We start from the raw sequence: 26,699 nt of genomic DNA, 5'->3' as shown, positions 1-26,699 counted from the left end.
ATTTCTGGAAGATAAAAATCAAAGGAGTAAATTATTAGTGATGGTTTAAAAATTAAAAGGATTACAAATTAAATGTACCCCATTGACTTCCGGGAAGATGGCGACCGAGAAAAGCGGGGCTTAAGAGCCCTGCTAACAACCAATCTCCATTACCACAAAAATCAGCGCCTTTCATAGCCAGAAAACACCATCACCAGAGAAACAAAAAAATCACCAGGCTCCAGAGAGAAAGCGGACTGAGAACAGAGCTCAGAGCCACAGAGGAGATACACCGGCCTCACACCCGAGGACGCGGCAGCAGCGCTATACTGCCGGCGGCTGCGGCGATTTCTCCGGACGGCTACAGCAAGCCGAGGTGAGCTGCTGCGGAACAGCCAGGCAGGATTTCTCGGAGAAGGAACATCTAAAGCTCCCAATGGCTGAGCTCAGCACATGCTGCAGGGATTCAGAGTGGAAATCAAAACCAAGAAGAAATATGCCAGCCTCACGGCCGAGGGCGTGGCAGAGGCGCCATATTGCCACAGGCAGCAGCAGCAGCGAATTCACCAAGTCCAGTACGGCTACATCTGCATACTCAAGAACAGTGAGTCAAATTGCGGGCCACAGAGGAGAAATCCCAGTACTGTACTCCCTGGGACTTGACCCAGTGGGGGAGGGGCGGTGGCAGAGATATCACACCATAGGAGAACGTGCAACCTGGCACCCCCCACAGTCTAAAGCAGCCTCTATCGACTTTCTGGGTCGGAGACTCTGTTATACAACCCAGTAAAGGAGTAGTGGGGTCTGAGATACTACAGACTCGAGATCCAGAACACCTTAAGTGAAGTCATAGTGACCCAAGGGAAGAACCCAGAGAAGGCACAAACTTCCGAAATCATGGGAAAGAGGAATAATACTGGAGCAATGAATGCCCACAACCCCACAACATCAGAACCCGATAAAACAGAAAATCAGAGATTTCTAGAAGATCAAATCAGGAAAATAACTGTAGAAATAATAGAAGTGCTTCGAAAAGAACTCAGAGAGAGCCAAAAAGAGATAAAGGATGCAATTAATGAAGTAAAGGCCTCAATTCAGAGCACAAACAGCCGATTAGAACACATGGAGAACAGAATCTTGCTCTTAGAAGATGATCATTCCAAAAATGAACGCATAGTTTCTAATCTAGGAAAAAATATCCGACAGCAGGAATCTGATATTGAAGAAATATGGGCCCATCTTAAGAGAGCTAACCTAAGAATAATTGGAATAGAAGAGGGAAAAGAAAGTGAAACCAAAGGGATCAACAATCTCTTCAAGGAAGTAATAGCAGAAAATTTTCAAAACATAGAGCAAGAGGTTGATACACAGGTCCAGGAAACTTATAGAACTCCCTTTAGACAGGATCGGAGAAGAGGATCCCCACACCACATAATTGTCAAAATGACCAATGTGGAAGCCAAGCAGAGAATCTTAAAGGCATCAAAAACAAAGGGCCAAGTGACATTCAGAGGCAAACCAATTAAAATCACTCCAGACTTCCCAAACCAAGTCATGAGAGCCAGAAGGGCTTGGAGGAACATATTCCTAACTCTGAAAGAAAACAACTTCCAGCCAAAAATTTCCTAACCAGCAAAACTTTCTATCAAATTAGATGGAGAAATAAGAAGCTTCCATGACAAACAGAAACTGAAGGAATTTATGTCTTCAAAACCAGCACTAGAGAAAATACTCAAAGAGATTAGCTACAAAGAAGAAATAGGTAACACACACCAGAACCAGAGAAATAAGATTTTTCCATCCAACAGACAACTAAGATTGGTTATCTGTGGAGATTCATTACTTATGTTAGTCTTTTACCTATCTCTAAATTGTATTGTTTGCCTTTATTGTTGTTAATTTTTAGGATTTCTAGTTGGAATATTAATATACCTTCAGATATAGCATTTGGAAATATTTTATCCAATTCTATTAGTAACTTTTAACTCTGTTTACATTGTCTTTGGATATACAATATTTTCTTTTATTTTTTAGGGAGTTTGTATATTCTTCTGTTGCCTGTGCCATTGAAATCATATCCAAGAAATCACTGCCAATTTCAGTGTTGCGAGGTTTTATGACCCAGATTTTCTCCTAAAAGTTTATAGTCTTAAGACTTATATTTAGGTCTTTTATCTATTTTGAGTTAATATTTGTATATGGGATTAGGTAAGGGTCCAATTTTATTCTTTTCTATGTAAGTATTATTTTTCAACAATATTTAGTTAAAAGATTATTATTTCCACCACCAAATGTTCGTGGAAACCTTGTCAAAAATAACTTGACAATATAGGGAAGAGTTTAGCTCTAGGCTTGTATTTAACTCCAATGGTTTATATATCTGCCTTTAGAACAGTACTACACTGTTTCAATTATTGTAGCTTTATATGGTTTGAAATCAGAAAATATATATCTTCTAGCTTTGTTCTTTTTCAAGATCGTTTTGGGTACCTAGACTCCATATTCCATATTAGGATAGTTTTTTCCTGAAAAAATAAATATATAAATATATGATAGTTTCACCTAAAAAATAGAAAAAAAATATTCTCTGGTAAGAAAGAAAGCAAAAAGAAATACTGAAATGTTATCTTTAAATCATCAAAAGCTTGGTATCAGACAAATAAAACTGTTATGTGAGATTATCATTTTTAATTTTGGATAAATTGCTATAATACTAGATGTCAACCACTAAGCCAAGCATGGGAGGGAGGGATGGGGAGAGAATGGGGTGGGGATCGGGTGGGGGTTGACTGGGCGATGTGTGCATGTATGTCTACAAAAGTTTGTATCCCACTATGATGTATGAATACAGTGCACCAATAAAATAAATAAAAATAAAAAAGGGACAAATTATACCAAGTGTATTTGTGAATATGCTAATATAAATTTACCATTAGCTATAATTGTAATACACAATTAAAATTATTTTGCTCTAATATTAATGATGTACATTCACAAACATATCAAAGTCTATCACTAAGCCAAACATAAGGAGGGATGGGGAAGGAAGGGGGTGGGAATTGGGTAAGGGATAATTGGGTGATATGTGTATGTATGCCTCCACCATCTTGTACTCCATTAAGATGTATGACTACAATGCACAAATAAAAAGTATAAAATAATAATAATAAATTATTTTGAAAATAAATAAAAAATATTTTGCAATGATACCCACTGTTCTGTATAATTAATATGTACCAATTTAAAAAAAGAAAAGAAAGCAGGGAGAGGGGAGTTATTAAGGCTTAATTCAACTAATTCCATAGCCTTTCCCTATCTCTGTCCGCTAAAAAGTTGCTTATTATGTTAAAATTTGTCTTACAATAAAGAAAAGAAAGACACAGGGATAAGGTATGAAGGTTTGGGGCTGTAACTATTTTGTGTAATTAATAATTGGCATTGGGTTAATATAGTTTGCCTGTTTTTTAACTTTAGCCTAAACTATTATGAAAATTGATATAATCTTAGTGTCCAGCTGGGCTAGCAGCCAACTCTAACTGACCAAGGTCACTTCTGGCTGCAGCTCTTGGCTGACAGCTTAGAGGTAGAGAAAATGATTTTATTGTTCTGCCTAAGTTTGTTTTTTTGTTTGTTTTTTTTGTTTGTTTGTTTTGTTTTTTTTTTTGGTACTGGGGTTCCTGGAAGCCCTTCTACCTCTGAGCTACACTCTCAGACCTATTTTATATTTTTATTTGGAAACAGGGTCTCTCTTAAGCCAGCACGGCTGGCTTCGAACCTGCGTGATCTTCCTGTCTCTGCCTCCCAAGCGCAGGGATTACAAGTGTGCGCCACCACGCCCAGCTGCTGTCTAAGTATTAAAGCTTGTTGTTATTACCAATTAATATAGCTCTTATCAACAATCAATACAGGCTCAATCCCCATCAAAGGGGTTAAGGAGATGAGGAGAGTAATGGGAAAGAAATGCCAACTTTGAAATAGGCCCCCATTACAAAACTAAAACTACTTAAACTAGAAGTTTATGCCTCCTGGAAATAGCAGCCTGACCACTTGCTTCAAGGTAAATTCCACTGTGTGGTATAATCCTGGCCTCAGAGGTCCAGGTGGGATCAGGCTGAAGTGAGGCTGTGCTGAGACCAACTCTTCACCCAACTTTTCCCTCTTCTCCCACCCAGCTACCCTCAAAATCTTCTCCTGGGAGTACTCTCTCAAGAAACCATGTGTGCCACAATCAGTGCCTCAGACTTTGCTTTGGGGGACCCTGACCTGAGACCGTGGCTAGAACAGAGCTAATCCATGCACAGTGATATTCAGCTGAAGGACATACAGGAGCTAAAACTGAGGCCAAATGGGGGCAGGTCAGGCTATGGCAACAGGCTCTGTGTTCTCCTGAAGCAAAAGTGATGATTTCTCAGGATTTGGCCCACGGCTGAGCTGGGATTCAAAACTCACAAGTTTCAGCTTCAGGGTCTATATCCTCTATTACTGTGTGATGCTGCTTTCTTAAATTAAACGAGTAAACCTCATTGTTAACTGGGCAAAACTATTATCTCGTGTGAGCAAGAGACTAGGCCATATCACTCCTCCATGCTCTAGGAGTCCTCAGAGCCAAATGGCAGGAAAATAGGTTTTATTCAAAGCCATCTTTGAAGGAAATTAAAGGAGACTTGTGGTTCAAATCACTGTCTTCAGAGAACTCAAGGGCAAGGGGACAAGAGGCAGAAATATACATGTTTTTAGATTCACTTAGCCAGAGACCTTGTCAGTCTCAAACTCCATGGGATCCATCAGGCCAGGGATGAACAGCCTTTCAGACTTTTCTCTAAGTATGAGGAAATATTAGATGCAGAAAAATAAGTTATCAGAAAATTGTCCTTAATTTCAGAGGGGCCCCTAATTTCAGTCAGAGGCTATTTCCACATGAGAGTCAACAAAAAGATCTATACCAAAGATAATTATTTCCCTTACTTCCCCCTCAAAAGTCACAAACCAACAGAGAGAATTTCATCCAGAAATCTAGATTCCCAAACTGAGAGTAAATTTCCAACCCGATGTTTGATAAGCCTTTATATTCCTACAAACGGGGATATTCTTCTACATTAGCAGTGTGACCATTAAAACAGAGAAGTTAAAACTGATACTATGCTGGGCGTGGTGGCGCATGCTTGTAATCCCTGCGCTTGGGAGGCAGAGACAGGAGGATTGCGCAGGTTCGAAGCCAGTCGCGCACACTGGCTTAGGAGACCCTGTTTCCAAATAAAAATGTAAGAAAATAGGTCTGGAGTGTAGCCCAGAGGTAGAAGGGCTTCCAGGAACCCCAGTACCACCAAAAAAAAAAAAAAACTGATACTATTCTGCCATTAGCTGCTCACCTCCCATTTACATGCCTCCCAGTAGTCTCCATTCCCTCTCTCTATAAGAAGCCTTTGGTATCTCTGAGGGGGCAATGACTTATTACCCAATGCAGGGCTATTAAATGGGCTTGTCCCTGTGTCTGCATTTGTCTTGGTGCTTAATTTTGTCTACCTCATTTCTGTTGTTGAGGCACCCCAAAGGTCAAACTTAAAAGCTGATTAATGGGAGCCTGAGTCCCAGAAACACAACAGGATATACATCTCATTTTTGTTAGATCAAACATAATAGCCAGGTTTTGAATTTCATTAATATATCTATCAGGGTTTTCTACACATTGACCCATTTTTATACTTGCCTCGCTCTGGTAGTCCATTGACCCAATACTGGACTACACTGGTAACTGTAAGTCTATGTGAGCTAACAGTATTGACAAAAATCAGATAGCTCTATCTTTTATAATTTTAGAGAACAACATTAATAATGAAAATAAACTTGTTACCTGACTGTCGACTGTATTGTTCTTATACAATAAGTCATTTACTCAGTCAGGATAAACAGATGTAAACCAGGTCTTAAAGCTAAATCTTTGAATCAAAAAAATAAAAATCTTATTGGTTAGTTCATATACAAATATAAAAACTCATACAACTTTAACTTATAAACTCTTTTGACAAATTTAGATGAATCCAGATACACAGCACCTTTAGTTTCCAGATATAGATACATTTATGGTCACAGTTATAGACACAATTTTTTACTTATTATTTACCCACTAGCTTATCCCTTTTAATAACCAACCAATGAATTAAACCATCATTTTGACAAAATAAATCCTCAGAATGACATTACAATTTAAACATCTATTATCAGGAAGACAATATAATGGTAGTTGCCTTAGCCTGAAGAAAATAAAAAGTGTTAATCTTTAGTGACATTTTTGAATTTTTTTGTTTTTTTGTTTGGTGGTACTTGGGTTCCTGGAAGCCCTTCTACCTCCGGGCTACACTCCCAGACCAATTTTATACTTTTTATTTGGAAACAGGGTCTTTTAAACCAGCACAGCTGACTTCAAACCTGCACAGATCTTCCTGTTTCCGCCTCCCAAGTGCAGGGATTACAAGTGTGCGCCACCACACCCACCCAATTTTGAAATTTTTAACAAACTTAAACCTTTAACAATTTAAGCCACATGAACTAAGGTGTTTTCTTACTTTTGTCTCTTTACTTATTTAACAAACATAAAAAGTTTTCCTTTAAGAACAAAAGCTGCTGGGGATTGAGCCAGTAACAAGAATAAGACTTCATACATAGGTCAAACAATAAAATCTTTTTCTTTGTCTCTAAGCCATTAAACAACATTGACCTCGGTTGGCCACAAGCTGTTAGTCTAGTTGAACACCAAGTGTTAAAACACAAACACAAACTATCATATAGATTGTTATAACAGTTTAGGCTAAAGATAAAAGCAAGCTATATTAATCCAATATTAATTACCAATTATACAAAGAAGTTTTAGCCCAAAGCCTCTATACCTTAAAGGATTATAGCTCTGTGTTTGAAATTCCCAGTTAAGTCAAACATAAACAACTTTTAGCAGATAGAGATGCCCAAAAACTTCCTAAGGACACAGGTGGACAGAACATGCCTCAAACTCTAAAGTGGGCATGTACCATGTAACCCCTTATTTTGCTACCCAAGTACAATATTCTCATTATTAATCTAAAACAAGAGGCAAAAATAATTGGTGGGTTTGCCTGCAGTTGCATTTGGGAAAGTAAAACTGTTTGCCAATCAGGATGAGAGAGGGGGATACCTAAGAACAAAACCCCAAACCCACACTGTCACAAAAGTACCATCTCACATTTTAGTAAGTTGAATCTATAATTTTGTATATATAAAAACATGCAAGCAAATAACCTAAGAAGCAGAATGAACAATTTATATAATTTGTAAAGCTCTCTTTTGTAACTTTAAGGACATTTTTCAACTGAAACAATTTAAAGTACATTTAAGCAGTTTTTTTTTAAAGTAGGTGGCGCTCCTTTCAAGTGCCCCTGCCCCCCCCCCCCAGTAACCACGAAGTTGACCGACAATGCCTAGAAATAAGACCAAAACTATTTAGAGTTTATGCTAGGTCCAAACATGTGCTGTTTAGTCACAGTGCTTTTAAGCACTCCCTTGGGGGGTGTAGAGTTGTCCAGGAGGAATTCTTTTCCCTCCCTCCCCCAGTCCAGAGAACGGGTGTTCAAAGTGAAAGGGGGAACAACCAATCTCCATTACCACAAAAAGAGCGCCTTTCATAGCCAGAAAACACCATCACCAGAAAAACAAAAAAACCACCAGGCTCCAGAGAGAAAGCGGACTGAGAACAGAGCTCAGGGCCACAGAGGAGACACACGCGCCCGAGGACGCGGCAGCAGCGCCATACTGCCGGCGGCAGCGGCGAACTCAGCGGACGGCTACTGCAAGCCGAGGTGAGCCGATGCGGAACAGCTAGGCGGGATTTTTCGGCGCAGACAGCATTTAAAGCTCCCAGTGGCTGAGCTCAGCACACGCTGCAGGGATTCAGAGTAGAAATCAAAACCAGAGAAGAAAAAATACGCCAGCCTCATGGCCGAGGGCGTGGCAGAGGCACCATATTGCCACCGGCGGCGGCAGCAGCAGTGAATTCACCGAGTCCAGTACAGATATATCTACGTACTCAAGAACAGTGAGTCAAATTGCGGGCCACAGAGGAGAAATCCCAGTATTGTGCCTCCTGGGACTTGACCCAGTGAGGGAGTGGTGGTGGCAGAGATATCACACCATAGGAGAGCGTGCAACCTGGCACCCCCCATAGTTTAAAGCAGCCTCTATCGACTCCCTGGGTCGGAGACTCTGTGATACAACCCAGTAAAGGAGTAGTAGGGTCTGAGATAATACAGACTCGAGATCCAGAGCACCTTAAGTGAAGCCATAGTGACCCAAGGGAAGAACCCAGAGAGGGCACAAACCTCCGAAATCATGGGAAAGAGGAATAACACTGAAGTAATGAATGTGCACAACCCCACAACATCAGAACCTGATAAAACAGAAAATCAGAGATTTCTAGAAGATCAAATCAGGAAAATAACTGTAGAAATAATAGAGGTGCTTCGAAAAGAACTCAGAGAGAGCCAAAAAGAGATAAAGGATGCAATTAATGAAGTAAAGGCCTCAATTCAAAGCACAAACAACCGATTAGACCACATGGAGAACAGAATCTCGCTCTTAGAAGATGAGCAATCCAAAAATGAATGCATAGTTTCTAATCTAGAAAAAGATATCCAACAGCAGGAATCTGACATTGAAGAAATATGGGTCCATCTTAAGAGAGCTAACCTAAGAATAATTGGAATAGAGGAGGGAAAAGAAAGTGATACCAAAGGGATCAACAATCTCTTCAAGGAAGTAATAGCAGAAAATTTTCCAAATATAGAGCAAGAGGTTGATACACAGATCCAGGAAACTTATAGAACTCCCTTTAGACAGGATCCGAGAAAAGGATCCCCACGCCATATAATTGTCAAAATGACCAATGTGGAAGCCAAGCAGAGAATCTTAAAGGCAACAAAAACAAAGGGCCAAGTGACATTCAGAGGCAAACCAATTAGAATCACTCCAGACTTCCCAAACCAAGTCATGAGAGCCAGAAGGGCTTGGAGTAACATATTCCAAACTCTGAAAGAAAACAACTTCCAGCCAAAAATTTCCTATCCAGCAAAACTTTCTATCAAATTAGATGGAGAAATAAGAAGCTTCCATGACAAACAGAAACTGAAGGAATTTATGTCTTCAAAACCAGCGCTAGAGAAAATACTCAAAGAGATTAACTACAAAGAAGAAATAGGTAACACACACCAGAACCAGAGAAACAAGAGTTTCCATCCAACAGACAACTAAGATTGGTTATCTGTGGAGATTCATTATTTATGTTAGTCTTTTACCTATCTCTAAATTGTATTGTTTGCCTTTATTGTTGTTAATTTTTAGGATGTCTAGTTGGAATATTAATATACCTTCAGATATAGCATTTGGAAATATTTTATCCAATTCTATTAGTAACTTTTAACTCTGTTTACATTGTCTTTGGATATACAATATTTTCTTTTATTTTTTAGGGAGTTTGTATATTCTTCTGTTGCCTGTGCCATTGAAATCATATCCAAGAAATCACTGCCAATTTCAATGTTGTGAGGTTTTATGACCCAGATTTTCTCCTAAAAGTTTATAGTCTTAAGATTTATATTTAGGTCTTTTATCTAGTTTGAGTTAATACTTGTATGTGGGATTAGGTAAGGGTCCAATTTTATTCTTTTCCATGTAATTATTATGTTTCAACAATATTTAGTTAAAAGATTATTACTTCCACCACCAAATGTTCGTGGAAACCTTGTCAAAAATAACTTGACAATATAGGGAAGAAGTTAGCTCTAGGCTTGTATTTAACTCCAATGGTCTATATATCTGCCTTTAGAACAGTACTACACTGTTTCAATTATTGTAGCTTTATATGGTTTGAAATCAGAAAATATACATCTTCTAGCTTTGTTTTTGCTTCGAGATTGTTTTGGGTATCTAGAGTCCATATTCCATATCAGGATAGATTTTTTTCTGAAAAATAAATATATGATAGTTTCACCTAAAAAAAAAGAAAAAAATATTCTCTGGTAAGAAAGAAAGCAAAAAGAAATATTGAAATGTTATCTTTAAGTCATCAAAAGCTTGGTATCAGACAAATGAAACTGTTATGTGAGATTATCATTTTTAATTTTGGATAAATTGCTATAATACTAGATGTCAACCACTAAGCCAAGCAGGGGAGGGAGGGATGGGGAGAGAATGGGGTGGGGATCGGGTGGGGGCTGACTGGGCGATGTGTGCATGTATGTCTACAAAAGTTTGTATCCCACTATGATGTATGAATACAGTGCACCAATAAAAAATAAAAAATAAAAAAAAAAATTAAAAAAAAAAGTGAAAGGGGTCAGTCCTAGGCAACCTGGAGATAGTTCCAGTGGGGGGGCCCTTTCTACAGAGCTTCGGCCTGATAAGAGAGAGAAGATAACTTCACAGGCCTGCTAGATGTAATTCTCCTCTTATTCCTCTGAGATACGTGGCCAAATGGTATGGGGTTAAAATATCTGTTTATGGCCCAGGGGCTAGAAGCCAGAATAAACCTTTGTCTCTGAAATCTGCCTGGGAAACACTCCTAGGAAGGGAAACCTTGGCCTTTTACTTTAATAATTTTCGGAGGTCTACTACAGTTTTATGGCATCTAGCATTCAGCCTCCGAAGCCCAGACAAGCCTCATCCCAACTCCCGGGACAGGCCGATTCAAAGCACTAGGGGGACCAGTCCCTATGCATGCTTGTCTGGCAGAATCTTTCTATTTATTCTCCATCAAACCCTGGGGTGGAGGGGTGTAAAAATTCAAACACTCAGAACGAGACACGACCGATGACCCTTTAAGAAAAGTTTTTAGCCTTTATTCTCTCCAGAAGTTCATCCAACCGCTCCTAGCTTTAACACACTCTAAGAATCAATCGAGCTTCCTGAACCTTTCCTGTGTACCAGAAATTTGCCACCATTATCATATTTTGAACAAAGCAAAAAACTGTAAGTACCAAAAGAAACCAGCCACTAACATGCAGAGACATATAAACCAGCTAACCAAAATCAAACCAGATGTTCGTGCATACAAAGAACACACCATTTTTTCCACCAGAGTTTGGGAAAAGCTGCTGTCCTACCCTATTTCAGAAATTTATGCAAGGAATGACCATAAGTAGTAAGCAATAAAGCAGACAAATAACAAAATGCTTTCGGTTTGCATCTAATATGGTGGGGTAACTGAACCTAATCCTATGAAAAAAACAAGGTTAGTAGTAAATGTGGATACAGAAATGGGGTCAAGAACAAACAGATTAATGATCCAAACAAAACACACAACATAAATTACTGAGTACAAACAAAGGACAGAAAATGGTCGACCAAAACACAGGTACCTGTTTCCGACGGTGCAGGATTTTCTCCTCACCTTCCCTGGTTGCCTCCAATTCCCAGCACGTCTGCCGGGAGAGGTCTTAGGCCCTGCTGAGATCAGTATCACCCGATCTCCCTGTCGCCAGGTCCCTTATGCAAAGGGAAACGATCCTGGCCCGATTTCCCTGTCATCAGGTCCCTTACACAAAGGGAGCTATCCAGGCTAAAGCCGGCACTTTCCTACACTCCCGGAAGGTTTCTGTTCCCCTTCTATTGGTGAGGGGGGTCTCTGCACACTGAATTATTCCGGACGAGCCCCCAGATATTATACTCAAAGTCTGGGATCCCAGGGTGACAGAGACCACCATCACAGAATAATGCAAAGGCAGGAAGTGTTTATTGGGGAACTAGCTCCAGCTAGGGTCCAAGTCCCTCCAATGCAATGGAGTCTTGACAAGGACCCTGAGTCTTTGTTCCAAGGAAGTTTTATACATTTCAGTCATTCGGGTGGGCTGTGATTTACATTTCAGTCACTCGGGCTATGATTTACAAAGGAGTTATCTTCAAACCAAAAGGAATCTTTGCTGCTGTTATCACAAGCAACTAGACAGGATACTTGGTGCCTCCCATTTGGTTCGTGCCTCCTGAGGTTGGTTGGGAGTTTTTCATCCTGACCCAGGTGCCAAAACTGACACTTAACTGTTAGTTGTATTCCTGGGAAACTGAAACTCAGGCCTAGCATGTTTGCTGTATGGATGAAGCCTGTCATGGCCCCACTTTGGTCCTACAATTTATAGTGGAAGGACTCAGCTCACGGGTTCTGTTTGTTGTCTTGTCTCTTTAGTCCATTTGAATCTGGGGGATGTTTCTCAATATCTAGTCTTGTTAACACTTTTTTTTTTTTCAGGACTGGGGATGGAACCTAGGGGTATTCTACCTCTGAACTACACCCCCAGACCTATTTTTTATTCTTTATTTTGAAACAGGGTCTCACTAAGTTGCAGAGGGTCTCAGTAAGTTGCTGAGGATAGTCTCAAACCTATAATCCTCCTGTCTCGGCCTCCCATGTATGGGAATTACAAGTGTGCACCACCATACCTTGCAAACTGTTTTTGAAAAGCCATACAAAGCTAATTTGAAGTTTCCTAAAACTTTCAAGGTAGCTCTGAATAGATACTAAAAATTAATTTTATAAGCAGTCTTCAACTTCTGAAGAGTCTAATCACTCCTCCCAATTGAGCCCTTTCAGTTTCATGATGGGAAAAGGCCATTAGGAAGCATTATGTTTTAATTCCTCACACTTCCCCTTGACTTAAAGTTTAGTGCAAAAAGAGAATTTCCCAGTCCTACACTGCCTTAATTAATCCTTGAGCCTATTCTCTTCACTGTGGCAAGGAGGGCTCCAACATAGTACTCTTCTACTCTCAGTAGAGCAAAGACAATCTCCAATTGTCCTGAAGATTAAGAAATATCAACATGTAGATGAGTAGGATCTTTCCAGGGAGTATCTACCTCCTCCCTTTTGTGCCAGAGGCCAGTTTTCTGTCAACTATGCCCCCTACATGTACACAGCTACAAATCTGCTCCAAACACACAAAATGATGACCACTTCTAACCCCCTCTCCTTCCAGGCAAAAGCCAATTGACTTAGCATAATATTCTCTTGTTTCATCCATTTTCCTGAAAATGACATAATTTTGTTCTTTTATGGCGGAGCAAAATTCTATTGTATAAATATACCACAGTTTCATTATCCATTCATCTTTTGATGGACCTAGGCTAGTTCTATAATTTAGTGAACTGTGCTGCTATAAACATGGACATACAGGTATCTGTACAATATTCTGGCTTCAATCCCTTTACAAAGATACCAAGGAGTGGTATGGACAGGTCACGTGGTGGTCCCATTCCCATTCTCCATAGCGACTGTACTAGTTTGCAGTCCCACAAACAGTGTATGAGGGTTCCTATTTCCCCACATCCTCACTAGCATTTATTATTGTTTAGCTTCTTGATGATGGTCATTCTAGCTGAAGTTAGATGAACTCTCATTACAGCTTTGGTTTGAATTCTCCTGATTTCTCAGAAAGTAAAGGGTTGAATATTTTCTCTCATGTGTGGAAATTAAAGAGAAACTGGGAAACAAAAGAGACTTAGATATATGAGGAGAGATTCTAATAAAATAATGAAAGGAAACAGGAGGAAAGTGGGCGGAGGAAATCTGATGAAGAAAACCATTCAAATAATGCTGCGTGGATATGAAATCATCAACACGAATCTAAGTAATATGTACAGGGAAGCAAGATGGGACCCAGAAGAAAACATATCAACTGCTCTGCACATCTATGTTTCTATCATTCTGAACTTCATTATGATGTATAACTACAATGCACCAATAAAGATGTTTTAAGAGCCTATTAACAAGGATGGTTTGCATAGTCTCAGAAATTAAGCTTATCAAGAATGGCTTCAGATGCATCAATAACCATTATTAAGTTTTTCAGGGAGGATATTTCAACATTTTCTCTAAATGTACCAAATATATGCAAACAAATATGTATTTTTAAATATATATACATATATATATACTATATACACAAATAGCATTTGCTAAATTATTTAAATTAAAATAGTTTAAATTTTGTATCAGAGAAGTGAATAACAACTGCAAGTCACTACTGAGAGCTACTTAGAGCTCTCAATGCACACACTGCTCTAAAAGAAGAATGCTTAAAGCTCATATTTGCCTCCAAAAAGACATTATTCTATAGAACTAATTAATAAATATGAATGAGGGTGTTCTTTTCTGCACAAACATCCCTTCCATTAAAAAGAAAAAGAAAGGCCAGGTGTGGTGGCGCACGCTTAGAATCCCAGCATTCGGGAGGCTGAGACCAGAGGATTGCGGTTCACGAACAGCCTCAGATTCTTAGTGAGGCCCTTTACAACTCAGTGAGACCCTGTTTCAAAATAAAGAATAAAAAATAGGGCTGGAGGTGCTTCTCGGAGATAGAATGCCTCTGAGTTCCATCTCCAGTACCGCAAAATAAATAAATAAATAAATAAATAAATAAATAAATAAATAGAAAAAGATCTCCTATATATGAAGGAGGTATGACTACCAATCTCACTAATATTATGGGAAGGCAGGAGAGGGTAGAATGGTGAGATGTGGAGAAAAATACACAAAGTGCTGTGTACGTGTGTGTTTATATCAACTTAACTCTCAATATGCACCAATAAATGTATAAAAATAAATAAAATAAAAAGACCTCCCAACAAAATATTATTTGAGCAGAAAATCTACTGTCTCACCTGTGTTTCCTTACAAGGCTGGAAGGAGAAGTTCTGAAGTACTCTGACCAGAGCAAGCTTTACGTTCATGAGAGCAAACCTAATGCCAATGCAGTTCCTGGGTCCATTTCCAAAGGGCATATATGTGTAAGGATTAATGCTGTCCTTGTTCTTCTTACTGAACCTGGTTTCAAAAAGGTAGATAAAAACAAGTTAAAAACATATAAACTGGGCCGGGCGTGGTGGCGGATGCTTGTAATCCCCGCGCTTGGGAGGCGAAGACAGGAGGATTGCGCAGGTTCGTAGCCAGCCGCGCTGGCTTAAGAGACCCTGTTTCCAAAATATAAAAAAAAGGTCTGGGAGTGTAGCCCGGAGGTAGAAGGGCTTCCAGGAACCCCAGTACCACCAAAAAAAAAAAAAATTATATATATATGCTGTACCAGTATTGGGAAGAGCTTTCAAAATGTATTAATGTACCAGTAGTGGGAAAGATTTCCAATTTTAAAAATATATCTTTGGTAGTAAAGAAAGCCAGGAGCGTCAGGGAAAAGGGCTTTTTTTTTTTTTTTTTAACATTTCTAAAGAGAGGCAAAGTTCCTCAGGAAAAGGGCTTTTTTACATTTCTAAAGAGAGGCAAGGTTCCTTAAGAATGTGAGGAAATACCAGATCCCGGATAAGCAACTTAACACATCTTGGGAGTGTAACAAAAGGTGTGGGAGTCTGTGCCCCAAGACAGGGCTGCCCCCCTGCCTCAGAGGGAGCGGATCTGGCTGGGATGGAGAGAGCAGATACCTGGGCTAGAGACAGGGCAGCATATCTACATATCAAAGGACCTGCCGCAGACTTGGTCAGGATAAGAACACTCAGCATGCAGGGATCTTTGGTGAATTCGCTTGAATCACACCCCACCCCACCCCACCCCACCCCCGTGCCATTTCTGAATAGCATGGGGCTTTAACTGTCTTCTGTATTTCTATCTTTTTAATAAGCTTCTTTAAATCTTCAGCAAGAGTCCGAGGTAATGTGTATTTATCCTTAGCTCAGGACAAGAACCCGCGGTTTTTCTATTTTAGGTTTTATTGTGTTCTGAGGGACATTGTGTCCGGAACCCTAACAGGGGTCCTCGGGCACAGTTTCCCCAAAACCATATCATCTCAAACCACAACATAAACTACAATAGCTACATGTTTGTGGATCTTGTGCCCTTAAAATAGGAGTATAAAAGATACTTCTGAGGGCAGGTCATTGAAATCCTGCTGAGGTTATTTGGCTCTGAAAATTGTAAGCTAAAAGCCTTTCCTGCCACCCTATCACTCTATGATCTTCTGGTCCTAGAGTAGTGAAATCAGGTGAATACTGTTTGAAAGAGTATCAGTTCTAATGCAAACCCACATAGATATAATCATTTGGCCTTTAACAAAGATGCCAAAAACACACACTGGCAACAATACAGCCTTTTTGTCAAATGGTGCTGAGAAAACTAGACAGTTATATATAGAAGAATAAAACTATATCCTTTATAAAACTTCTAAAAACAATAACAGATAGATGAAAATGATTCACACAGGACATTCTTGAATGAGCCAGGGCCCTTGTACCTTTCAGGATGGAATTCCTCAGGCTCTGGCCAGTACTTTGGGTCATGGTGAAGAGCATAGGTTGGTACGAGTACCACAGTCCCTTTGGGAATGAACACTCCCTTGAATTCAACATCTTTCTTGAAGACTCTCTCAAGTCTGTTAGAATTGGATATTCTCTGAGAGTTTCATTCATTGTCATGTCCATATTCTCCATCTCTCCCAGGGTGTCATAGTTGGGTGGTGCCTGAGAAAAAGAAACAGAAGTTTTGATTAACTGAAATTCAGAGTTTACTTTCAGTTTAGTTTAGGTACTACTACTAAAATGTTACGAGCTCCAAAGAGTAATTCATATTAGTAAAAAAAAAAAAAAAAAAAAAAACTTTAACATTTATAAAGTATTTTAATAGCTATAAGTCATTTGATGTTCTTGCTGCCAAAAGTCTTGTCACCTGTCAAAACAGACCCACATGTCTGTACCAAGGAAACATAACACAGAAAAGAGTAAGTCCCTTCTACATAAGGCTTTCTACTTGAAAATTCCTGCTTGGTAGTGTGTGTGTGTGTGTGTGTGTGTGTGTGTGTGTGTGTGTAACTTGTAGACAAACATTATACTAAATTGTCACCCTATAATAATTTGAGGAGAAATTAGTCCCTTGCTAAACCATTGTGACAAAAGAAGGTTATAATTGGATGCTACCAGATGTACAATTGCAGTCCTAGTAAATGTTTTAAGGAGAGCAAGAAGCCACACTGAGCCTGATCCTATTGGAGGGCCAGTCTTTATGCTGCGGGGCTTCACTGTGAGCTCTAAGGAAGATGCTTTGTGTCCATCACTCTACCAAACCAGCCACATCGGCCCCAGTGGCCAGATCACTTCACACCCACACAGACTCCTAGTTTGGCAGAGATCTGTCCACAGTGTGGGTGAAATATGTGCCATAATTTAATGTGGCACTGGGGAGAACATAATGTCAAGGAGAAGAGTCAAAACCAGGAGCAAGACATCTGCCTTCTTCATCTCTAGCTCTCTGACTGGAGTGTGGGGATATGTGGAACAGAGCAGAATCAACCTGCCTGGCTGAGACAAGGCCAGCCTAGCTCAGCAGACAGCCAGGCCAGAGCTCCTGCAGCAGTATCAGTAGAGATAAGTATCCAGACACTCGAGCAATAAATGTTCATTTTATATCCCACAGAGGTTTTGTAGTTGGGCTTTTTTTTTAATACTATTGTGGACATAGATAATGAATATACTAAGGCAAGTACTGAATTACAAAAGTCTTATATTTTTGTAAATAGATTTCATTTTTCTGATTAAGAAAAATCGCTGCTGGCTCCACTTTCAAGTTATTTCAAGATCCAGGTAGTACTTGGCTGAGACAGGAGGATCACAGGTTCACAGACAGCCTCAGCTACTTAGTAAGACCATCTGAAGTTTAGTGAGACCCTGTTTCAAAATAAAGAGTAAAAAATAGTGCTGGGGGTGTAGCTTGGAGGTAGAATGCCCCCAGGCTCAATCTCCAGTACTGAAGAAAAAAAAAAAAAACATTCTTTCAAGTGACAAGGAGACATTCTTGTTGTGGTTTCACCTCTGCCCTCCCTCTCCAGGTGCCATCCACCCACCTTATTGGGCAAAGCTGTATGAGTCTCCTCCTGCAGTTTCTTCTGGACATCAGAGTGAGTGGCCAGTTCATATATAATGAAAGAAATAGTGCTTCTAGTGGCCTCATAGCCAGCAAGAATAAACACAACTGACTGAGCCGTGATCTCAAGATCAGACACATCTAAAGGACAGAAAACATTTTAAGAAAAGCAGGTCAGTGTAGGAATCACTGTTTAGATTAGGAAAACTCCATATGAGGTTCCCAGATACCTGGGATGAAACAAGAAAAACAAGTCAGTACCACACTGAAAGTGATTTTCACTTTCATTTATATCTTATAGAGCAAGAAAAGAAGAGGGCCCTTGAATCCTTCTTCCAGCCTCTGTGATGTACTAGCACTCTCCCTCTCTTCAATTCCCACTGCCATGCCCATGCCCTGAGCTCCACAGACCCTGCCTGACATGGACTGAATCTCTAATATCTCCAAAAACTGAGTAAATAAATCTTCCTTTCTTTAAGTTGCGTGGTCAGTTGTTTTGGATTATAGAGATGAGTGACCAAGACAACTGGTTATAACACATGTACCACCCTGATTGAGGGTCGTTGACAGTGGAGGAATACATATGTTTATAGGAGCCAGAGTATATAAGAAATCTCTATAAGTTCCCTTCATTGTGCTATGAACTGAAAACTGCTTTAAAAATATTATATTTTAGTAATTTTAAATTTTTTAAAAAGAAAGAATTCAGTAGGGCACACAAAGGGCCTGTGAGTAGGAAAATCTAAGAGAATTTGAAAAACTAAGTAATGTTTTTAAAGACACTGACATCAAAACTGGGTATGGTGGTACACACTTGTAACCCCAGTACTTGGGAGGCTAAGGCAGAGGGTGCAAGTTCACAGCCAACATCAGCTACTTAATGAGGCCCTCCACAATTTAGAAAGACCCTGTTTCAAACCAATAAATAAAGTAGGACTGGTGGTGTAGCCCAGAGGTAGAATACACTTGGATTCAATTCCCACTGCCACAAAAAAAAAAAGAAAGAGAGAGAGAGAAAAGGGATGAGGGTGTGGCTCAGAGTTAGAACCGCCCCAAAGATGCTGAGGAGAGAAAGACATGCAAAATTAAAGTCTGCGCCTCTTTGCCATCTTTCTGTTACCCATGCAGCAAGAAGGGGAAGTAGATTCATATGACCAGGCAAGACAGACAGAGACCTTCACACTGTCAGAAACATGTGCTGGGCCGTGTGGTGAGTCTATGCTTTCATCACGCTCACTAATGAGGCCTCTGTCAGGTGCCGATGGTGCAGCTGCCATTGTGCTAGATGGGGCCGGAGCACTAAAGGAAGTTAGACTCACCTCTGAGCTCATGGAGTTTAATCAAAAAGAAAGTCTCATAATACAGAAATTACAGAGGTGTAACTGAGTGGTGAAAGCACTGAGATTCCACAGGACTCTTTGAAAGGGACTCAGGAAAGTGACAGTGATCTCTGTCTTGCCTCACCCCAGAGTCTGTGCCCAGAACCGATTTCCTTTCAGCGCATTACACAACAGCAATTACATTACCCTGTTCTGAGTAGCAGCAGCATTAGCCCTGCTTCTCCACACCCCTGGGACAGCTCCCCAAAATCTCATTCTTCTCCACTCCAGGGACCTGAGGGTAACCTGAGGCAAAATCATTTCTATGCAATGTAAGAACTAAGACTGTTCCCATTAAAGAATAACTGTCAACATGATTTACATTAGGATGTGAGACTATAATGCATCAATAAAAGCATAGTAAAAATAAAATTAAAAGCCAGGCATGGTGGCACATGCTTATAATCCCAGCATTTGGGAGGCTAAGACAGGAAGATCTGGGTTCAAGAACAGCCTTAGCTACTGTGCTGTTTTTCCCACAAATGTATGCATGTGATAGAGTTGCATAGACACACACACACACACACACACACACACACACACACACACACACAAGGGCATGTGAAACTGAGGAAATGTAAATAAACTCGGTGACACATGTTCATGTCAAAGGACATGTCAGTGTCCTGTTGCTCAGGTTACAGGAATATGTCAGTTACACCAATGCAAGGCATTACCTCCAGGAAAAACAGCACGAAGGGAACAGGAACCTCCCTGTAACTTCTTTTGGAAACTTTTCAGGAAACTATAATTATTTCAAAATAAAAACTTAATAAGTAATACATAAAGACTTAATTTTTTTTTTTTTTGGTGGTACTGGGAATGGAACCCTTCTACCTCTGGGCTATACTCCCAGACCTATTTTATATTTTTATTTGGAAACAGGGTCTCTTAAACCAGCAAGGCTGACTTCAAACCTGCACGATCCTCCTGTCTCCACCTCCCAAGCGCGGTGATTACAAGTGTGCACCACCATGCCCAGCAAAGGCTTAAATTTTTAAAATGAATGCCTATCCTCTGGTTGGTGAAGGCAGAATAACACTCTTTCACCAGAACCATTTTGATCATCTCTGGATCTGTGATAGCCAACACAGGCCGCCGACCATCATAGAACCTGCGTTGAGAAAACAGAACTGATGATACCTAGTGTGATGGATTGTCTAGCTGGAGGTTCACCCAGGAATTAGTCTGATCTTGACAACACATATCTACAAGTCTGTTCATACAATATGCAGCAGCATCAACTCCTACTTTAAGTTAGGGATTCTGACCACAGAAGCCACTGAAGTCTTTATAAAAATGAAGGAAAACAGAGCTCAATAAGGGAAGAGAAACTTAATGGACAAAAAAAAAAAGAGTTTCAAAGATATTATAATTTTTTTTTTTTTGCAGGTCTGGGGATGGAACCCAGGGGCATTTGACCTCCAAGCTACACCCTCTGCCCTATTTTTTATTCCTTATTTTGAAACAGGCTCTCACTAAGTTGTGGAGGGCCTCACTAAGTAGCTAAGGCTGGCCGAGAACCGCTATCCTCTGGTCTCAGCCTCCCAAATGCTGGGATTACAAGCATGCGTCACATTGCCTGGTTTATAAATTTAAAAGACACTGTAGCTGGGCATGGTGGCACATGTTTGTAATCCCAGTACTTGGGAGGCTGAGATAGGAGGATCACAGGTTTGCAGCCAGCCTTAGCTATTTAGTGAGGCCCTCCACAACTTAGTGAGAGCCTGGCGTGGTAGTACATGCTTGTAATCCCCGCGCTTGGGAGGTGGAGACAGGAGGATAGCGCAGGCCGCGGTGGCTTAGGAGACCCTGTTTCCAAAACTTAAAAAAAAAGTATCAAATAGGTCTGGGAGTGTAGCCCGGAGGCAGAGGGGCTTCCAGGAATCCCAGTACCACCAAAAAAACACACAACTTAGTGAGACCCTGTTTCAAATTAAAGAATAAAAAAATAGGGCTGGCAATGTAGCTCAGAGGTAGAATGCCCCTGGGTTCAATCTCTAGTGCCAAGGCAAAAAAAAACATACTGTAACTTTTGTAAAGCCTAGGCGATCCATATATGGGTATAGCCTACACCATTCTTCAAAGGGGGGCTGACTGGGCGATGTGTGCATGTATGTTTACAAAAGATTTTTGTATCCCACTATGATGTATGAATACAGTGCACCAATAAAGAATTTTTAAAAAATGCCGGGTGTAGCGGCGCACGCTTGTAATCCCAGCATTTGGGAGGCTGAGACTGGAAGATCACGGTTCGTGGACAGCCTCAGCTACTTAGTGAGACCCTCTGCAATTTAGTGAGACCCTGTTTCAAGATAAAGAATAAAAAATAGGGCAGATGGTGTAGCTCGGAGGTTGAATGCCCCTGGGTTCCATCCCCAGTACCAAAAAAAAAAGTTACTGAGGCTGACCTTAAACCTGCAATCCTCCTGTCTCAGCTTCTTATGTACTGGGATTATATACAATTACCTTAAATCTTATATAGACTTATATAGGCAAATAAATGTCTAAGAATATTGTAGAAAATTGTAAAAAAAAAAGGTTTTATACATTTAAAATATTTCAACATCAGGGCTTAGTATGTATTTCCATGGAAGAGCACTTGCTTAGCTTGTGCCTAGCGCACGCAAAGCCCTAAAATTAAAATTAAATTATCTCCATATCAAAAGTTATTAGATCAGTGCTCGTAAATACTGAATGTTGCAAGGGGCCCTCAGGGTTGAGCCACAGAAGATCCAGTGTTCTTGCCACTGGGTCCCGTTCTCTTTATGGGTCCTGCCACCTCAGCAGACTCTGTGGCCAGCCCCGTAGTTTCTGGGGGTTTATGACAGAAGAGGTGGGAAGAGGCAAATCTTTCTCCCAGTTTCTCGTAGCATACCAGCACAATGATTTCACCTCTTCCACTGCTCTCAACAAAGCTCCAGCACCTCTGAAAAGAAACAGCTACTACTACTGTGGCTCAGGCCTCCCTACAAAGTAATTAAGTATGTACACCCAAAGAGAACATAGCAGTTTTAAAAATATTCTTAGCTCTTCTTCAAGGTCACTAGAATGAGGTAGACACGTAAATACCTGTATACACTTCTAGTAAAAAGTCTTGGCTCGACTTAAAAAAATAAACAAGCCAAATGGGAAAACTCCACACTTGCAGAAGAAGTTTTTTAAAAAGTGAGCACAAATCATTTCGCAATCTTCTTACAGGTATCTCCCAGCTCACCTTTATTTATTTATTTAATATTTTATTGGTGCACTGTAGTCACACATCTCAGTGGGTTTCAAGATGGTGGAGACATACATGCACACATCACCCAATTAGCCTTTACCCAGCTCATCTTTAAAAATATTAAATTTGATGTTGGTAATAAAGGGGTTTGTTTGGCTTTTAACTAAAAGTGAATCCATGTGGTAAACAAATACTATCATGTACTTATGAGCACATTACAAAGATCTGAAATGATGCATTTTACGCTGTGAAGGGAGTCCTAAAGAAGGAAAAATGGAGAACAGGGAAATGGCCTGACATTGGACAGAAGGCAAAGCTCTGAGTCCCTGGGCCATCAAAGCCTGCTGAAGAGGCATTCCTAGAAGGGCTCTCAACTTTATTCAAACTATGACCCTCTACGCTTGGCGACATACAGAGCACTTGGCAGGCAGGACAAGCCTCCAAAGGCCTCACATCAGAAAGCCGCATGCCGCGAGGTCTATGCTGAGACCATCCTCATGCAGCAGGATGCCTCGTCCTGAAAAGTCTACCCAAAGGAAGTTTCCAAAATACTCACCCCCACATGTTCCCATACTTTCTATAACACTCTAAATCACATTTCCATGTGTCCTGGGAAGAGAAAATAATTTAAATCCAGAAATTGTTCCAAGTGTTCTCACCATCTCTCTAATGAAGCACAGATGACTAGAATCCCATGAAACTGGGCTCCCTGCCCCCCACTGCCAGTTACAAGGAAACTCATTCAGTGACATTTGAGGGCAAAGGGGGAAAATGCAGGAGATGTTTTAAGATTTTAAGTCATTCTTGAACCTTCTGGAAGCACTGTAAATATTGCAGGGGATATTAATGAGCACTAATTAACTACTTGTCTATCTGAGGCATTTTGGCTCTGCATGTGTTCTATAGAATCCTGCAAACCTCAAAGTTCTTCCCTTCGTGGGACATGAAGAAACCACAGCTAAGGGACAGGTTCCCAGGGACATGCCCGCTCTTATCTCTTTGGTCACCATCCTCTTCTCTTATCACATGCTCCTCTATCAAATTCTGGTCACATTTGGAAGTTGAAGACACCAGTAACCCCTTTAGTCTCGCAGACTTCTGCAAGTCTCAGGCACTGCTGTCCAGTGAGACAGTGAATAAAGGAGAGAGAGTGGCAAAGGGGACTCATCTCCAGTGTGCCCAGTCAACATGAAAGAAGACGGACAAACGCCATCCCTACACATAGGACACAGCAAGTTACTTTTGCTTGTGTGTATATGAGTGTGAAGTACTGGGGATGGAATCCTGGGACATTCTATCTCTGAGCTACACCCCCAGCCCTACTTCATTTTTTATTTTGAAACCTGGTCTTGCTAAGTTACTGAGAGCCTCATTAAGGCTAGCTGAGGCTGGCCACGAACCTTCGGTCCTCCTGTCTCAGCCTCCCAAGTACTGGGATTACAAGTGTGTGCCACCACCCCTGGCTCAGGGACAAGGCAAGTTAAATACTTGCTCTAAGTTTTCATTTCTCAGTCTTGAAAAGAAATCTTCCTGATGCTAAGATGGAGTTAGAAATTTTAACTCTTCAATAGGAAGTTGTAGAAATGTGGTTGATTTGACGTATAGGGAGGGGTGGTTTCCTGTAGGTTCCCAGAGTGACACTGTGCGGAGGAATTAACGTTGAGACCCTTCCTCTCTTCAAAGAATCTGGACTTCCAACTAGAGAGGCTCACCTGGAAGCCACAGTGACAACCAGTCTCATTTTTATCAAAAAGTCTGACTTTTATCACAAAGTCAATAATTTACTGCCTCTGTGTTTCATGTATCAACTATCTCTGTATGAAAAACCCTTAAGCTGATGCTCCCTAGAGCAAGCCTGGCTGGGCCTCTTCTTTGATGTGTCATTTCCTGATCCCCAGAGCAGTAGATTCTGGATGCTGTAAATATCCCCATTCCAGTGTGACTGGCAGAAAGGAGGCTAAGAAAAGAAGAAAAAACTAAAGGAAGAAGCCAACAACCACCACATGAAGCTTGCAGCTACAGTCGTAAAATTACCCCATACAGAAATCCCCCACACAAGATTGGCTCTATAGCAGCAAATGGGAAAATACAGCTGAAACATATGGAATGCATTAATGGTTTAATATTCCCCAAGAGTGCTTTCAGCTACAAGAGAGGGGGCCTGCCAAAGTTATGGTTCCTTTCAACTGATAGCAATAGATGCAATATGCAACATAAAACAGAAACCCATAGCATGTTCCAGACAGTTGAATTAATACCATGTATCTGTTTCTCTGGAGGAGGGCTTTTAAAGCACTATAGTTTGCAATATTCTGTACAAATCTGGAAAATCTTGTAAAATGTCATAATAATGAAACAAAAATTGCACAAAAGAACATGCATTTGAAGGATCCATAGAGGCACTTTGGCAAAGCCCAGCTGGAAATGGGATTCCCTCTCCAGGATTTCTGCCAGCTGTCCTCTGCTCTAAAATATTACCATTTAGAGGTAAAAAGTTCTGCATACCACAGGGTGGAGATACTGTGCTTTAGGACAGTCTCGGGGGAGTGTCGTAGAAAAGAGGAAAGAATGGAGTCTGAGCTTCCCATGAAGGCTGGCATCGCAAAGCCTCTGTGAACCATTCTGTGGGTGGAGAGAGGGAAGTTATAAATACTACACTCTAGAGGACTAGCCTTCCAAATATCTCTTCCAGCAGACAGAGGACAAAGAAAGCAAAGAAAATGAGACAAAAACCTAAGCAACCTGGCTGTCCCCAGAATTTGCAAAGTTTGAAAAGAGGACAGTTTCCACTGCACATGGAAAACACTTGTTCATAATCTATCGTTGCTGAATTCTGGTTCCTCACTCTAGGTGCAAACTGAAAGCCATACCAACAAAAGTTTGTTTTTCCAGCCCTAGGAATAGGGAGTTAATGGGAAAGCTGAATAAATTTTTATAAGATCTATAGGAACTTATGTGTTTGTAGCAACTTCCCCTCCATTCTCTTTTTATCTTTAAGACAGATAAGGCAGACAGGCATGGTGGTACACCCTTATCATCCCAGTTACTTGAAGGATCACAGGTTCATGGCCAGCCTCAGCTACTTAGTGAGGCCCTTGCAACTTAGTGAGACACTGTTTCAAAATAAAGAATACAAAAATAGAGCTGGAAGTATAGCTTGTAGATAGAATGCCCCTGGATTCCATCCCCAGTACCACAAAGAAAAAAGAAAAAAAAAAAGAAATAAAACAGATAAGGGAAAGAAGGACCTGGTGAGCCCTTCAACTCAAGAGTTACAGAGAAAAGGAGCTTAGACAGATAAAAGAGGACCAGGCTGATAGATACAAGGATCCAGGTCTCCATGGATAAGTTTGGAATCAGGTCCATGATCTCTTTCCTTCAGTGATTCTCTCCTTTGAGTATTTCTTTCAGTTGAGTGTACCGCCCTTCGCAGGTCTGTCCTTGCAGAGTTTACCTCCTGTGATTGAGTTGGACCAGTCTCATGTATTTATGTGATGGAAAGAAGGTGAGGCCAGGGCTTCAGCCAGTTGGAAGTCAGCTGCCCTCTTCACCCTGAATGTTAGCAAAGTCATCCACGTCCTTATTTTGACTTCCTCTGAGTTTATGTTCTGTGGGAAATCAGTAAGTATCTCAGCCATTGTTACCAGTAAGCCCAAAGGCTGTTTATTCTTATCAAAAATTCAAGTAGCGCCGGGCGTGGTGGCGCACGCTTGTAATCCCCGCGCTTGGGAGGCGGAGACAGGAGGATCGCGCAGGTTCGAAGCCAGCCACGCTGGAATAAGAGACCCTGTTTCAAAAATATAAAATAGGTCTGGGAGCGTAGCCCGGAGGTAGAAGGGCTTCCAGGAACCCCAGTACCATCAAAAAAAAAAAAAATTCAAGTAGCTAACTGTGATGGCACATGCTTGTAATCCTAGCATTTGGGAGGCTGAGATAGGAGGATCCCAGTTCATGGATAGCCTCAGTTACTTAATTAGGTCCTTTGCAACTCAGTGAGACACTGTTTCAAAATAAAAAAATAAATAAAATAAAAGCCCTATGTGGTGGCCCATGCTTGTAATCTCAGTGCTTGGGAGGCTGAGACAGGAGGATCGTACAGGTTCAAAGCCAGCCTCAGCTACTTAATGAGGCTCTCAGCAACTTAGTGAGACCCTGTTTCCAAATAAAGTATAAAAAGTAGGTCTGGGAGTATAGCCCAGAGGTAGAAAAAGCCCCTGGATTCCACCCCCAATACCACACCAAAAAAAAA

The 26,699-nt window shown here is 40.7% G+C and overlaps 1 protein-coding gene across 1 annotated transcript in view; it reads right to left on the bottom strand.

Moving 5' to 3' along the window:
- The window catches only part of LOC308268734 (cytochrome P450 3A19-like), a gene marked incomplete at both ends in the record, with an annotated part of 60,214 nt that extends 34,398 nt beyond the window's left edge, over window positions 1–25,816 (bottom strand). Inside the window, 7 exon segments of the mRNA XM_080703842.1 lie at window positions 14,650–14,812; window positions 16,227–16,371; window positions 16,374–16,452; window positions 17,829–17,989; window positions 20,238–20,341; window positions 23,007–23,059; window positions 25,727–25,816. Of these exon segments, the coding sequence (XP_080559968.1) occupies window positions 14,650–14,812; window positions 16,227–16,371; window positions 16,374–16,452; window positions 17,829–17,989; window positions 20,238–20,341; window positions 23,007–23,059; window positions 25,727–25,816 (795 nt within the window).
- Between the last annotated feature and the right edge of the window lie 883 nt (window positions 25,817–26,699).

The sequence above is a fragment of the Muscardinus avellanarius genome (genome assembly GCF_963383645.1).
Source record: "Muscardinus avellanarius genome assembly, chromosome: 10".
In the NCBI taxonomy this organism is placed as follows: Eukaryota; Metazoa; Chordata; class Mammalia; order Rodentia; family Gliridae; genus Muscardinus; species Muscardinus avellanarius.
Note: the sequence above shows the minus strand (reverse complement) of the source record. Positions and strands in the feature narration are given on the sequence as shown.